Here is a 17,070-nt window from a genome sequence, read left to right on the forward strand (position 1 = left end):
ATAGTCCTACTTGAAATTCCATACGATTTGCTTGAAATTAGAGGCACATCATTAACGATAATTGAATAAAATTATTTACAATACAATTTCCAATGACACTTCACTTCAGTTCTATACCTTATAATAACAGCTCACAGAGTCTAGCTTTAAAAGTTCGTGCAGAAAGGGTGGTCTGTAGTTCTACCGGGAGCTGATTCCATGTTGATACAGCTCTGTAACGTTACATAAAGGTCTTCTTCAAGGCATTTGTCCTAGGTTTGTCTAGTCTAAAGGTTGACTTGGAAGTAAACCGTGTTCTGTGCTTATGCTGTTTGTTGACAGAAAACGTCTGCCACTGAGACGCACAGATTCATTAGTGAGAACAATTCTCAATGATAGCCAATGATAGCGATCTTAAGAAAGTCTCAGTTACTTAAAATATTGTCATGACCATGCAGACAGGATGTACGTGGAAGTATGCGGAAATACTTATTTTCTGCTCAGACGAAATACTTGACTTATCAAACATGTTTTACAGAAAAAAGGGGGAAAATCGCTAGAAACATAGTAGAAATTGGCTATTAGTTAATAGAGTATCCCTCTCTCCGTAGCCAACTCCCCTATGCCCATGGGCAGTAGGCCTCAGCTCCGCGGACTCAAAACAATAGCGAGTTTGTCTTCCCCGCTGAGCAGTTGCGTAAGACATCCTACCCCATAGTTATGCAAATACTCCCGACGGCCCCCCGTCGTCCAATGTGACGCGAGGAATTCGCTGGGCGCCTGCGGCGCCATGGGGCGCCCTTCGGGCGCCCACCTACGAGCGCCCTTCGGGCACACTTCGGGCGAGGTCGGCTTTCGGGTAAGTTCGGGATCCGCCCAGCCTATCACCCGATATCCCGGTATATATTCGGTAAAAATATAGACTCTCCTTCCGAGGCCTACAGCCTATGCTATGCCTAGCATACTATTCACTCTAGATAGCGTATTTCTACTATTATTCCAGCGATCCGCAGAGCCTGGTAGAGGCTATGAAAATCCCACCCTATCGAATTTGAAGATTTAGTACTTACGTCACGTTTGGCTAACTGCATCACGGACGTCTCCTTTGGACGAAATATCATTACGGCCATGCGTAAGATTACAATAAGTAAACGCACTGTAGAAGTAGATAGAAGAAACGATATACATACTAGTACCAACAGCGAGGGTGTGGTAGTTGGGGTCCATCCACTATATAATGTTGCATACATGGCGTTTACGCTTGTTTACAATGACAACCTAGCACGCGAGTAACGCTACACGCTTAGCAGACTGTTATTAATATACGAGGATGCGTACAAAGTTCATGCTAAGCAGACTGTTATTAATACACTAGGGTGCGTACAAAGTTCATGCAACGCTAAGCCTAAGGTAGCGTTCCAAATATAGTTGCCTTTTGGCCTACATGTACTTCGATCGAGTTTCAATAGGAGTCATTGACACACTGCGTATACTTGTGAACACTCACACGTTTGTAAAATGTATCTAGCTTCACACTGAATGTTTTTTTCAAGGTAGAAACGAACATAGGTCCGTACTTATTCATTTGAATGCTGCTTTATCTTATGTTAGGTTCATATCTTGATGTTATAGTTAGTAAAAACTGATTTCTGTCCGTATAACGTTACAGCGTTTTTGTCTTGAAAACTTAGGCCATGTTGATTTGATTATATGGAGCACATCCTCTGTGGACCCCAAAACTGATGCGAGCGTGCAAATAAAAAAAAGGTTTGGCAAAAAAGTTGCTTTCATTATGAAATCTGCGTGGTCTGGAACTGACAGGAAGGATGAACAAAACTAAACACACAGAGTCTGGTAAACCGAAATATAGATTCTTCATTTTTGTTCTTTCAAAACGTCTTCTTCCGCTTTGGAATTGACTTTGGCAGTCTACGACATTAGTATCCGTTTTCTGAAATATTTCTTACCAATTTACAGGATATATGATCTCATTTTGTAGCTGCTTTTTACGATTTACAGCAAAGCTGAAAACGGACGAAAATTGATGCGCGCGCTGATGTCGTCCATATAATCAAATCAACATGACCTTACAAACTAAACAAAACACTCAAACGAAAAACAGCAATAAAATCACTCCATTGTAGTACTATTATAACAATATTTTCGTCGTAGAATTTAAGTTTGACAACTCAACAAAATGGCAGTTGCTGTTGCCATGGTTACAGCCGCCATGTTGAATTCTAAGAGATGTCCACTGCTGACGTCATCTCGTAGCATGTTCCCGACCAATGAGAGGGTGCCATTGTTCGGAGCCGGTGCCACGCCCAGCACTCGGCACATGAGCGGGTAGAGATTAACCGATTCGAACGGCGCCACCTAGGGAGAAGAAATATTACTGCATGTAACATCTACTAAGATAGTTCCACCGGGGTACATAGCTTATTCCGCCACCCTGAAAAGATACGTGCAAACAGATCTCCAGCCAAACGTCCCCCAGTATAATGCACTCTTGTATATCTAAACTGTGCATACCTGGGGGGTGCTGCACTAGAGATCTCTAACACCCACTGTTTCTCAAAGTGGCGGATTTATGTAACCCGGCGGATTAATGTTAATGGAGGTTAATCGAAGACTGTAGGAGCATGCTGCATACCCACTGAAACTAAATAGTGAAAGCATTAATTCGCTAACAGACTGGTAAACTTTGAAGACAGTATAACGGGATTCTGTATATATGTATCTGCATCTGTCTCAATAGAAGTTTATACGAATAGAAAATATTACAATCATATATATTACTCTATGTAGCAAGTTGTACATAAAAACGCATGATACCACATGTAGTTAAACTAGCGGGTTTCATTTACTCCGCGGGGAAAAAATATACCTTACCGTGGACTGATTGTACTGGCCAACTATTCCCTTTTTTGCCGAATTCTACGATCCGTACGCGTGCCCCCGTAGGAAGGTCTGGTGGAGGCTAGGCACACTCGGCCTCAGTGTCTGCATGGGAATCTAATCGCTAATTCTCTAGTAGACTAACTACATAATTGTATGTTGGCTATAGGAATAATACTTTTGCCAGAGGAGTTTTGCCGCACTGACTGGCACCGTTGAGTAACAGACTAAGTAGGGGAAAAGACTCGTACTGTTCCCGTGGAGTCACTCACGAGCTCCTGGCTAATGATTCGCCCTATTTTTGCCGAATCTTACTTTCCACCATCCCATGGCTATAGGAAGGCCTGGCGGAGGCTACAGCATGCGTGGTACCCTGGTGTGTTAAGCCCCTAGCCTCCACCAGGCCCTCCTATGGGCGTATGAATAGTAGAATTCGGCAGAAAAAGGAATGATTAGCCTGTAGAGTCAGTCCACAGTTAGTCTGGTAGAGACTATTAAGCCCCTCTCTCACTGGACCCGCGGCACGCTGGCGGCGTCGCTGCGGTCGATCGAATCTACAAAGCACTCAACGAATTTCATCGACAAAAACGAATCTTTTTAAGCTTTATGTGTTTTGTTGTCTTTTTGGTTATACTTTTTGAAAGATATTCCCATTATAAAGTAAAGGGTAACACAGATTCAATTAAGGGCACAGCGACGCCGCCAGCGTGCCGCGAGTCCAGTGAGAGGGGGGCTTTACATGAAGCCTTCTCCGATGCCCCTCAATCAATAAAATGAATCGGTACCTTGAGGCAGAGGGAGAAGGCAAAGCCGAGGCGAGACCACCCTGGGTCACTGGTACATAGAATGATGAAAGAGGCAGATGCAGAAAATCATTATACGGTCTGCAGGTAGTTCTGGTCTACGGAATGCCAAATTGAGTGTTTCAAACGCGTTTCTGCATGCGTTAACACGCATGGCCCTGCATGCTCGGAATGCACGTAACGTTATAAATGTTTTCTCTCTCTTGGCACTGGCTCAGAGACTGACTCCCATTTTACGGTCTGGAGAAGATGCCGGTCTGCGGCGTGAGTAATTGGCTGCTCGGGAGTGGTTCCGTATGCGGCAGCACGGGCGTTTCTGTATGCTTCAGTGACTTCTTTCAATGTAGGCCTTTACATAAGCAGAAGCTTTTTGGCCTGCCCTGCACTGTTTTATTTATTTTTGTATTTCTTTCTTATGTATGTATATTTTTAAGTGCGAAATAAATAAACAACAATAAACAACAACAATATATATGTTAGGGGGGAGATCCCGATCTGAGTTTATGTTATGTGGGCAGAGAATCTGATAGGGATCTCTGCCAGACTTAGTGCCAGTAAAAATTGCGAACGGAGTCTCTGACGATAGAAAGTACGATTGGGATTTTTGATCGATTTTTTTTTGTTTTTACTTCGGTTTTTGACAGACAATGACGACGTGGCACTGCACTCAAGTTTTCATAACTTATATTAACAGTGCCACGTACAGATAACAGCATATCCATTTCTATTTTTAGAAGCCTGGGCGGAGTGAGGAAAGTCGTGTAAAGTGCCTTTCCCAAGGGCACAACAACGGTGGCGGTGGCGTCAGGGGGATTCGAACTTGGGACCTCTTGGTTCTAGTTCTGAGTCGAGCACCCTGCCGTTACTTACGTACGCCACACGACCCCAGGATCGATTTTGAGAATGCTCCTACAGTACTTGGTTCAAACAATAGTAACATTGCCTGTGAGGCTGGTGCTTACGTCATAGTCCACCTTGAAGCTGGGTCCGAAGGCGCGGAAGTAGGCCCTCATGTCCGGTAGCCTCGGGCTCCAGCCGTGTTCGGATAACAGGGGAGGGTAGCCGGGGTACGTCTGCACAGGGGATGGAACAACAAGTGAATCTTCTAGCCTCCGTTGCAGACTCCTTCCGGCTGTTTTCTTATTACAGTTACAGTTTTCTTATTTACTGTTACATATTTTTTCCTTAAAATCTAATGATAAAACTGTAACATTAAAAAGAAAACAGCCGGAAGGAGTCTGTAATGGAGGCTATGCATCTTCGATCCAAACACCAGATAACAGAATTCAAATGTAGAACTGTATATATTAAATGATAAGCGTTTTCATTATCAAGCTATTGTTTCGTTGATGAAGGTTAGATATCCAGGTAATACGATACGCCAAAACCAGTTACTCAAGCAATTAGATAGCGTATGCTGTCTGAAACGTCTGACTGTTTCAAAATTTGCCGTATCAACTACCAACATGGACTTTCAACCTATAAAATCTTTTTCGTTTTATTTCCAATTCTATGCCCAGATGGCTCAACGCCAGCGTTTTTGACATTAAAGTTTTATGCCAATCATAACATTTTAATGCAAAAACAGGCGCAAGCAAAACAGTTCAGCAATATCAGCGAACGTTACTTAAAAGTAACGTTCGCTGATATTGCTGAACTGTTTTGCTTGCGCCTGTTTTTACTTCTCTCATCCGCTGAGCCTGCTATGTATGCTACCTGGGTCTCTCAATATAACACAAAAAGAACTTAATCATACATGTATAGAAATATTAAACTAACTAGCAACAGCGACCCAATGGGCATAAGGAAATTGCAAGCAAAGCGAAAAACAAATGACCGCGCCAACAAGTCTCTTGTAAAAGTCATTTTCACACACACAGATAATTCTTTCTGGTACAGATGTCGTAATTCCGTGTCTTCTCAATTCGTTTATGTCGTTTTTCATCAGAAAATATTTCTGTAAAGTTTGTTCTGCAAGCCTGCACATTTGAGATTAGAGTTTATTTTTCCACTCGCCACTGATTATGTACAAATGATGAAATGGAATTACAGCTTCGCTTGGCAACAGTGTACATTTTGCCACAATGTAACACTGATTCGCGGTTCAGTGCGGTAATTGTAGCAAGAAGCAGACCTCCATTGACGTCAGAGATTACGTCATGGGTGCTTTATTATTCAACATCGACAGAAATAGTTCAAGTTCGTCATGACGACCTCAAAATGAGGACAAACCACCGAAAAATACAAGTGTAACGTTGATTAAAAAGATATACACAATTTGTGTTCATGCCTGATATTTTTCTTACGTTTTGTGTGTTTTCTTTTCTCTTATTTCATTCTTTTCATTACCGCAAACTGCCCAACAGGGCACCTGTTTGGAAATATCATTAGTCACGAGCATAATTTCTGTATGTTTCTTGATGGACACTTCTATTTTTTGTTTTGTTCCTACAAACAGCCCGGCCGGGTCCCTGTTTGGAAATGCGATCCTACCATAATGGTGCGGTCACAATTGGAAAAAGGGGCCCCGTCGAGTATTTTACGGGCTGTTTTTTTGTTGCACTTTCGGGCGGCCGGCGGGACGCCTGCGTTACCTCGTAGAACACCCTGTAGCTACCAGGCTATTTTTGGGCTCGGTAGGGCCCCGGATTTTTTTTTACCTCGGAGTTATGATCAACCCGGGACCCAGTAACAAATAGACGCCGTGAGCTAATCGTGAGAACACCTGAGGTACACGCCCTCCCTCTTATGCTAGGGTCACATTTCCAACACAGGGCCCGGCCGGGCAGCTTGCGGGAACGAAAACTATGTTATAGGAGACAACAAAACACAAAACTCTTAAAAATTATTCCTTACCATACGCTATGTATGTACTTGATATGCAGCTTTTATTCTTTGTTTTTTCAAACAGCCCGGTCGGCCCCCGGCTTGGAAATGTGACCCTAGCATAATTCGGCATTCCACCGGGACAAATTTGTGGCTTCTGGGCCCGGCCGGGACTACGGCCCCTACGGGCACCTGTGCGAATGTACCCCTAGCATTACCGAGTATATGACGAAGGTGGGGTCTGCCATGGCGAGTATGGCCGGCACACGGGGGTGGTTGGCCCAGTGGAGGTCAGGTGGGAAGTCTTCCTTCTTGTACACAGTCATGTTGGGGTGAGCGTTACTGAGCAGCGTGTACACCTGGAAATAAATAAGAAGAAAGACCCGTTATAATTAAGCACCTTTTGAACATGATAGTTTAAACAAAGCGTAAGCTCTCGTTTATTTATTCTTATCAATCAATCAATCAATTCAGATTTGCCACATTATGTGGAAGGATTGACATGTGACTATCACCTTTCCAAAATGTAAGTCCAGAGACCAGACTGTAAAGTTTGAACAACTCACACTTGGACCCCTAGGCCTATTATTTCGATAAGTGGGGTGGCCTTTAACAAAAACCGGTGCACAGCGCCCAAAAACAAACAAACATACATACATACATACAAACAAGCAAACTCGTCTATTCTATAGCATAAACATACCTCTTCTAGCTTCCCCTCTTTCGGCTGAATGATCGCTAGTGGACCATAATCGGCCAGATAGAACTGTAGGTACGACTCCGGGACGTAATTTAGTAGTTCGATCTGATGAGGTGACGTGTTTACGTCCTGGGCGCCGTGGTCCGACGCTATGATGACGTTCAACGTCGCTTCCAGGTCGTTCCGACGTATTTCTTCCCGCAGGTATCCGATCACAGAATCTACCTGACGCACCATTCGTTTCCTCTCTTCCGACCTGGTATAAAAAATGTTGACAGAAATATCATATTTGCTTGATCGGTTCCTTATGAGGAACTTGAAAGACAGCGTTTTATTAAACAATTGTTGACTCACAAGGATAGTTACGTGCCTTTATTTCGACAGGCTTATGAAATAACATTTATAAATATTTGAAGAATTAAAAGAACGCCATTTCTTCTTAACCGCGGGTTACATGATTTAACCAGGGGCCCCAAAATCGACCTTGAACTTCGGCTTCACAACACCTGCCAACATACCAAATTTCATCTTCATCCATCAAGAGGTTCCTGAGTTATGCTGACTACAGTAGTGCGGAAACATAAACAGACAAACAGACAGACAGACAGACAAACACACACAGACACATCCAAAAATATATTTCCATTTTTCATGGAGATAAAAATTCAGCACTGAATTTTAAAGTATTGTTGAGGTCAGATAGAAAGATACATGTTACTTTCACAGTCGCGTGAAATAAAGTTCGAAGAATTAGAGGAACGCCATTTTACCGCCATCACCTTAGATGCACCAGGTAAATTTTGAAAACAAACCACTTGAAACATTCGATCGAGTACTTGCGAAATCGTTTCACGCTGCATGGACGTTTTCTTGAACGTCACTTAAGTTGAATAATCAATTAACGACTCCACTAATGCATCCATTAAGCATAAGACACGAATTCGTCGGCCTTCAGTTAACCGGAAAATGCACTTTATGATTTCTATTTCTGGAAATAACGCTAATAATTACCAATAATAATTACCAATAATAAGCACTCATAGCAGCAGAAGATTCACGTAGCAAACTCATCAAGGCTTTCGGACGCCTTTCACACTTACGGTACATGTTATCAACGAACTGATTCTAGGCGATTGCTGTCAAAACAAAACTTTTTATCATGTGTTACTTTTATTGTCGTATTTTTCCATGTTCGTCTCGTTGGCGCAGTGGCAGGGTTCCAATCGGGTGTCCCCTGATTTGTCTTGTTGACGTTGTGCCCTTGGGAAAGGCACTTTACACGAGTTTAATGTAGGTGCCGTGTGTGAGGAGAGCCACACCTCGAGCACGTAAAAGAAAAAAAATACGCTTCTTGAAAAGAATAGAGATCCTTCCCGATGTGAGTGAATCAAATATATCTGTCCGGATATGCAGCTTGTACTGTTCAGTGCAAACCTGGTCTGTTACGCCATGAGGCGGTTTACCGGATATACCATCCATCCATCCATCCATCCATCCATCCATCCATACATACATACATACATACATACATACATACATACATACATACATACATACATACATACATACATACATACATACATACATACATACATACATACATACATGTACATACATACATACATACATACATACATACATACATACATACATACAGTGTGGGGAAATGATGTCAAAGAAAAAATGTACCCCACTCCGTGATAGTGCACGTCTAAATCCGGCTGGCTGAAGTACAAGGTCACGAGGTCAAGGTCGTCACGTGACAACCACATCATCACGGTGTCCACTCTCTCCTTCCTTAACAAAGAAAAGAAATATGAATATATGTAATTTTATCATTGTACATACATAAATTATGAATAACAATTCCCGCTTCTGGAGTGGAACGCTCCTTTGAGCCTAGACCAGACCTTGAAAGATTTCTATAAACTTCATGCTTAGAAATAACATGCGAATATTTGTGTTTGTTTGTGTTTGTGTGTTTGTGTGTATGTGTGTATGTTTATGTTTTACAAATATAGATTCGTGCCAGACGGGAAACCTAGCGAAACCACATCCCAACATCTGCTTGGAAATTACACCTACCAGTCCTCTAGCGTGTTCGTTGTTGTTCCCATGGGAACGATCTTGTCAGCGCGCATCCCTTTAATGTCGACACTCCCTCCGGGAAAGAAGTACGTGCCTACTCGTTTGCCTTGTCTCTTGGCCGTTATCCAGATGGGCTCTGCCCCTGCATCCATCCACCTGCTATTGGTCAGACTGTCCGGCCAATCAATGCGCTCTCCCGTGGTGACGTCATAGCAGACGTTGTGGACAACCCCATGGCTTTCTGGGTATTGTCCTTATAAGGAGTAAAAGATGTAAACTTGTACTGAAAAGATTAAAAAACATTTGATACAGGACAAACGTTTCACTTAACTTCCATGATTCTTAGCATGAAAGGGCAACTGAGTTGATAGGTAATCAACTACTGACGTCAATGACGTCACGTTTCCGGAAGTCACGTGCCCGAACTGGATTGGTCATGACACACCCGAAGAAGGCCAAAGATTCGGCTGGAAATTTGTGTGGTGAGCTTCTGTCTATGGGTTGGATCGACTAGAAGAAATTAAAAGTTTTATCATTGCGCTCACCTTCTGGACTTTTGAGAACCATAAAAACATGTTGCATGGGTGCAAATTTGATCGGAGTGAACGAACGGCCGTCTGCACGAATGGCTAGGAAAGGAAAAGAAAGATCAGCTGAGATGAATGCATGAGCGGTTATGAAAGCGAACCATGCAAGTAGGCAGCTGAAGTAGACAACAAAGTGTGCGCAAAAATAATTACGAGTACATGATTGTTTGCTTGTGAGGAAAATGTTGACCCTGGGGCATTGTAAACGTATTTTCGTTCACGTAGTTTCATAAGTAGGCAATTTGTAGTAGACTGTTACACTAAGTAAGCCATTTGTGCACAACAACCACCTGCCTTGGCTCCATGGGTCACCTCCATATCGGTAAATGTATTCACCTGAAATGACACTTACCCTACACCTAGTGTGAAGGCCGTTCGTTAACTCGGATCAAATTCGACCTTACTCGACCTGACGTGGACATTTGCGTACGTACTTCTTTTCGCCCTCGTAGATGATTATTATGATTTATCACTGTACCTCTACTAACATTATCGTATGTCAAGTTTATGTATTCAATTTGGTGTCCTGTAAGTCCGTATGGGCTGGGCGACTTTATCAAGTCACAGGACACGAAAATTAAATATTCATTCAAATATTCATTCATTCATAGATTTATAAGTAAGCAATGTATAGAGTAGACTGATTCACAAATAACTCATTTGTGGACACCAACCACCTGCCTAAGCTCTGTGAAGTTCACTGTTTCACCCCATATATCAGCACATGCGTTCACCCGATCCGACTTTACTCGACCTGACTTGAAACTTTGTGTAGGTAGACGAACGTTCATTCACTCCGATCAGCTTCGAATGTCATTCTTAAACATGAAGTTTAAAGAAATTTTCCATTTTCTAAATCCTTAAGATATTTGAGTAGCATTCCAAAAAAAAATAAAGTTTGCTTATTTATTGTGCTGAGTGCAGATTGTGATAAGGACAACGGTCCCGATCAATAATCAATGGTTTGTCTTAACTCACTAAAAATATAAATTTTTCTATATTGCTTAGGTGTATTAATTTATTACCTGTCGCCATGGTCCAGTGACACGGAGCACTGAGGCTGACAAAACATGGCGTCATATACGGGACTCGAACTCCGGACCTGGAGACGTCATCGAAGTTAGGAGTGTCCACGTCGTCGGTGTAGTCCCATCTCAGTCCGTCAAACGAGATGAGCAGCAGTTTTTGACGAGCTAGAAATGAAAAATGGAAAGAACAAAGACTACCGTACTCGCCGACTCTTTCAACAAGGAAAAAAAAACATTAGCATGCTCTTAAAATCATTCTTGGAAAGAGGCAGATGCTAAATCTATACATCGGCTCTTTTATTAAGTTGGCCCATTTGGCACACATTCTTAACCTGTTTCCCGTAGTGTAAGCCCATAACTCAATGCAACTCTGGTTCCAAAGTGCTACCTTGGCAGGTTGACGGTTAAGTCCCCCCCCCCCCCAATGAACCTGCCAAAAAGAGAGTGGCGTTTAAGAAACTGTGAGAGATTTGCAACCGCTAATGCAAGACAAATTGTTCTTAACATTTTGCACTGTATGCATCTAGTTGTGCATACATTATGCAGGTCTATTATTTTCGGACCAAAGGTATAGTAGTTGTTAACCCCATGCAACGGGGTCATCGATCAAACCTAGACCTGGCGTACCCCGTATCTTAGAGACAAACACGTTCTACGGTGACCTGCGGTTCGACTGTCAACGAAAAGAATCTGTCCAACGACTGGATGACGAATACCAACAAGAATGTCAGGGAAACGCTCACGTTTTGGGCCAGTCGGTGGCTTCCAATCTCGGAACTCAGTGCCCCGTACCCAAAGTACATTAGGAATGAAATATTTTAGCTGACACAGAGCATCGCAGACTAAGCTCGGGTGACATGTCAAGGTCATATGGAACGTCACGTACCGTTAGCCAAGGTCAAACACGAACAGAGTAGAACCAAGTTCAACCAGAGTTCCATACCGTAGTAAGTCTGTTTATGGCTAACTGGGGAGGGGGGGGGGTTAACAAACGTGCACTTTGACCCCAAATGGACCATGCCCCCGTCTTATCAATGCATATCCCGACCCGAACTCTTTCTACAACTGCTAAGTATAAGGTCAGTTGAAAACTGCGTGGATTTTCTGCTTAAACTCTTCAGGAACGGCCCTATGTTCTGACACCACTACTTCCCGAACCCATGCGTTCCGACACCGGCCTATGTTGGGGTTAGGGTTAGGGTTGGGGTTGTGCATGGTTAGGGTTGGGTTTGGGTTTGGGGTTGGGGTAAGGGTTGGGGTTGGGGTTGAGGTTAGGTGTGGGTTAGGGTTGGGTTAGGTTGGGTTAGGGTGGGTTCACGTTGGGGTTGGTGTTGAGGCTGGGGTTTGGGTAAGGGTTGGGGTTAGTGTGGGTTAGGGTTATACCGGGGTGTTGGTCTATAAGGGTGTCGGAACATAGGGGGTAAATCGAATCGCCACAGCTGACTTGTTAGTAAACATTCTGTTCCCTCTCTGCCTGCTGTACTACAGAAGCCATAAGGTGCCCTCGCTGTCAAGTTTTGTCTCCCATACTGACGTTGCCAGTCCCACGAATGAGGGATGAATACAATTAATTTGATTTGATTATTACCTTCTTTCTCCTCTGCATTCTAATTCGTCGGCAAGGCAAACTGCACGGAAGCCACACCCTCTCCAGTTACAGCAGAGACGCCTTCAATAACGTTTTACGGTACATTCATGCCCTATCGTGCTAACCACAGGCATGCAGATACGAAAGACGTCGTGGTAAAGTACATAACGTTATGAATTATAAGGACACTTGCAGGATTTCTAATACTTTTAGTAGGTTCGGCTTCTTCTCGTATATTTGTGATGTTAAAGATATAGGCTGAGATGGACTTGTTTTACATAGTATGGTCTTATGCACTTCGCGAGTTACTCACTATCTCCTCTTTCAACTCCGAACACGAAAACTTCAGAAAACAACATTTCGTTGGTGTGATCAAAACTAAAAGCATTAAGTTATGACATTTACAAGGCTGTATGAACATAACTTGTGAGGGCTGAGTAAGGTGAAATTATCTTTGTAGTCCGGATTCAGTGCCTACAGGAACTACCGGCCTCATAACATGATCGGCAGATCTGTTTATCATTGCGTCTTCATAAATCAGTTTACACTTTCCTTGCGTAGAAGCTGAAGGTTAGGTGTTCTTTGTAGTCCTGATTTGGTGCCTACGGGACAACACAGCGATCGTTTCATCATAACTCGGCAAATCTGTTTATCATTGCATCTTGATAGATTAGTTTTCATGTTCCTTCACGGTGTAAGGTTAGGTGTTCTTTGTAGTGTCGGATCCTGAGCCTACGGTATAGCACCGGACACCGTTCGATCATAACTAGGCAGATGTTTACCATTTCGTCCTGACAACTTACATGTATGGTTAACACGTTCTTTGCGTAGACGCTTAATTTTTCTTATAATTAGTATTGCATTCATGTAGAGCCTTTGCGACTTAAACATGATTCTCTTTTCACTAAAAAAATTGGGCAGATATTTCAAACGACTAGGTCAGTAAATTGATTTACACGTTGCTTTCTCGAAGGCAAAGTGGTATGTGGTATCATTACATCGTCTTGAAAATCATTTACAACAGAGGCCGATCCGCAGTTAACTATACAAACTATAAAAACTTTCAAAGGACTATATCTAAATTGATCAGTTTACGCACATGTTACGTTATCAACCGGAAAAAGTGGAAGGAAAGATTGATTGCAGCTGCAGGTTGTTCAGACCACTGCAGCAGCAGAACACAGTGGACTACTACTTCTTACGTTTTTAAAGGCTGAAGAAAATGACTTTTCCATTTGTACTCCGGCCGCGAAGCCTATACGTAATTTGACCTCGCTGTTACATAAAATGTGCACAGGCTTTTTAAGATTGTTTGGACTGGTTACTTAACTTTAGAAGCTTGTGCGTATATCAAGTCCGCATGCTTCATATAGTCCGTAGTAAATATTGATTGTTTATTGCTTACATTGCTTGTTTGTATTGGACTACCCAAATGCTGTTACTTATTGTTATTTGTCTATGTCAGTTGTAATTTTATATTTTTAGAGGTGATTTATGATATTAGCTACTGCTAGAGTGCATCTAGCCTGGAGTCCAGCCTTATCAGCTTTAGTCCGCTACCCAGGCTCCGCTCCTCGCCAATAGCCGAGGAGCGGAGCTTGAGTAGCGTACTAAAGCTGATAAGGCTGGACTCCAGGCTAGAGTACATCACATTTGTGTCCTGTGTATTCTTCAATTGATTAATAACAAAACAAAATTTTAAAAGAGTGCATATGAGTTTCGTATCAATCTTCTTATGAAAGGACATAAGTTGCTTATGTAAATAATTTTTATACATGGATTATCCGGGGGTATTATTGCTGAAGATGTCATCTAAAGCTAGCGCTCGCAGAATCATTGGCCGATCGACTTTCCTGTTATGTAAAAGTGGCTTACGTGACTTGACTGTATGAAGAAAATTTGTAGCTTTATGCTTTGTGACTTTATCCTATGGCTGTGATACCTTTACATAACGAAACCCCGCTACACCGTACATCCACATCAAACGTAGACAGGCTTTGACAACGCGTAGAGACTGCATACTTCAAGGGCTGTCTTAAGTGATCAACTATTTGTAGATATAACTAGAACGCGTAACTATTACTTGACCCAACTGTTACATAAAACATAGACAGACAGCGCCGAGACTAATTATTTTAAGTACACGGCGTATGAGTGACAATCTCTTTGTAGTTAGTAAATGTACCCCGCTGTTTATTACGTCCAAACTGAGTGGATGCTGACTTTGTCGTCTAATTGCCTCTAACCGCCGCTTCCAAAGTTCTGCCACAGAAAGTTTCTTATTGCAATTAGCCTACGGGCAGGAATTTGCAATAAACTTTCAATTCAATTGATGTTCGAGGCTGCGGCAACAAGGCACGCGCTCCCCGAGAGTGTGTGTCTAAGGGCCCCTTAACACTTGAGCATAAATTCTTGTTCGCATGAGTTGCGTATCAACATTTTTTTGGCAAGGTAACGTTAGTGGCCGAAGAATTCATTTTTTCGGCGCAAAAACCAGGCTGCACAGCGGTGGGTCAAAGTAGAAAACAACTTCCTACCCGCAAGATTTACTTAAACCCCAAAAAATGTTACTGCGGAACTCATGCGCACCTGAATATACGCACAGGTGTGACAGGGCCCTAAGGGATCCTTAACACTTGAGCGGAAATTCAAGTCTGTATTAACATTTTGTGGGTTAGTGGCCGAAGAAGTCATTTTATAGGCTCGATAACCAGGCTGCACAACGGTGGGTCAAAGTAGAAAACAACAGCAGTTTTGTTCTGTACATCTAACTAAATCAACGCAGACCAGACGTTTTTCTTCTGATTGCTCCTGATGTTGCCACGCGCGCAAAGTTACCTCAAAGTCGAGGTCGGTGCCACAGAAGGACCGTTGGGGTATGACGCACGCGCTACCCTGTTGCGATGGAAATAGCCTTTGTTTTCGACTAAGTAGCCTTCACCGCGCGTGCCATGGTTGTGCCACGTTAGTTAAGGTGAAACAGTCATCCTCAATAGAGGTGAAGCATGATGCTCGACTACGGGACCCCGATTTTGACCCCAATTTTAGCTTCATTAACGTATATATATTCCCGTGACCTCCCCCTCAAACTGGACCTCTGTGAAGAGCGGCCAAGACCGACAGGACATTTCAGTTCAAATAAAGGTTATTGATTGATTGATTGATCATCACGGGCGTCTAGCCCGAGCTATGTTCACTTTACATCTCCAAGCGCCCCTGTCTTCCATGATGTTCTGTAAGCCCTGTACCAGACAACCCGTGCAAGCTCATTGATTGTCATCATCATCATCATCTATATCTTGATGAAGGTTAGACATCCAGGTAATAAGATACGCCAAATAGTTACTCAAGCAACTGGATACAGATTTTGAAACAGTCAGACGTTTCAGACAGCATCCGCTATCTTTCGTCAGTGACTAAGGAAAGATCTGGCAGAACCATCTTCACCTCATATCTATTCAGAATTTTGATTAAAACCTGGTGCTGCCAGATCTTTCCTTAGTCACTGACGAAAGATAGCGGATGCTGTCTGAAATGTCTGTTTCAAAATTCTATCCAGTTTCTTATTAAGTAACTTTTTGGCGTATCGTACTACCTGGATGTCTAACCTTCATCAAGATATAACGTTGGGTAACCTAAATTCGGGATTTTTCCGATAATGGTTGACTGAAATCAATCTAGCAGAACAATAAAACATCCTTTTTTTTATTATTCTGTCAGTATCATGTACTATCTTTGCACTAATAATATATATGGTAGATTTTGTCTCTAGTCGTGCTGACACCATAATATTTCAACTTGAAACTACCGTGTGCCGCACGCACAATCACGGTGCTGTCGGACAGGGGGGCACATTAATTCGGGAGAGAAGATTCGTCTTGAATATCTTACCGCTAATCACATTTTATACAGCAGTTATTCGTTCCATCCTTGGCTTGAGGAGAGTGCTAAGGATATAGACGTGTCCAAGTAAAAAAAAATACACGAAAAAACGGCCGTACCGCACACATCAGGCCAGTTCGGGTACAACCCGTGTGTTGAGTCGGTAGAACTTCACTCAAAGTCGGCCCATCGTCATCATCGGGCAACGTGTAACGTTACATTATTCATGGCAAGTTAGCTGGATGCCGTAGCAATGGTAATACTACTATGTCCATGTGTTCCTTGTTGTGTTAGGAGCAAACTTTGAGGAAAATATCTTCCTCAGTCTACTATCACACGCAGCATTTAGACAAAAAAGTGTTCCTCACAAACCTTTGTCGTCTGCTTGACAACAGGATTCTGGTTAACAATATGGCGGCGGGAAAATACACGTGCCGTAGGTTGTAGCAACAGAGAGGAGTTTTGATGATTAATCACACTTAGAATCCAGTTGTAGGTGAGCAAAAGAGATTGTAATAAGTTGTCTTGTAAATAATTGTGTTTAGCAGGAAGCGGATGTGACATTTTTCTTATAAACCAGCCGACAACCATGTTGTGTACTTCTCCCACGAAGCCCTGGGACTGTTCCAATAAGGGACGGAGAGTTTTTGACCTCGTCGCCTTATAATCCATGCTTATCGAAGCTTTTCAG

General features: G+C 42.7%; 1 protein-coding gene across 1 annotated transcript; it reads right to left on the bottom strand.

Moving 5' to 3' along the window:
- Window positions 1-1,195: 1,195 nt before the first annotated feature.
- On the bottom strand, window positions 1,196-11,886 carry LOC136423545 (ectonucleotide pyrophosphatase/phosphodiesterase family member 7-like). The gene is made up of 8 exons (XM_066411752.1): window positions 11,796-11,886; window positions 10,907-11,074; window positions 9,292-9,547; window positions 8,896-9,003; window positions 7,210-7,462; window positions 6,725-6,865; window positions 4,643-4,753; window positions 1,196-2,355 (listed from the first exon to the last, which is right to left on the bottom strand). Exons 1-8 carry the CDS (start codon window positions 11,848-11,850, stop codon window positions 2,155-2,157), a joined length of 1,293 nt encoding a protein of 430 aa, XP_066267849.1. The 5' UTR covers window positions 11,851-11,886; the 3' UTR covers window positions 1,196-2,154.
- Window positions 11,887-17,070: the final 5,184 nt, after the last annotated feature.

Source organism: Branchiostoma lanceolatum, chromosome 17 (assembly GCF_035083965.1).
Source record: "Branchiostoma lanceolatum isolate klBraLanc5 chromosome 17, klBraLanc5.hap2, whole genome shotgun sequence".
NCBI lineage: Eukaryota > Metazoa > Chordata > Leptocardii > Amphioxiformes > Branchiostomatidae > Branchiostoma > Branchiostoma lanceolatum.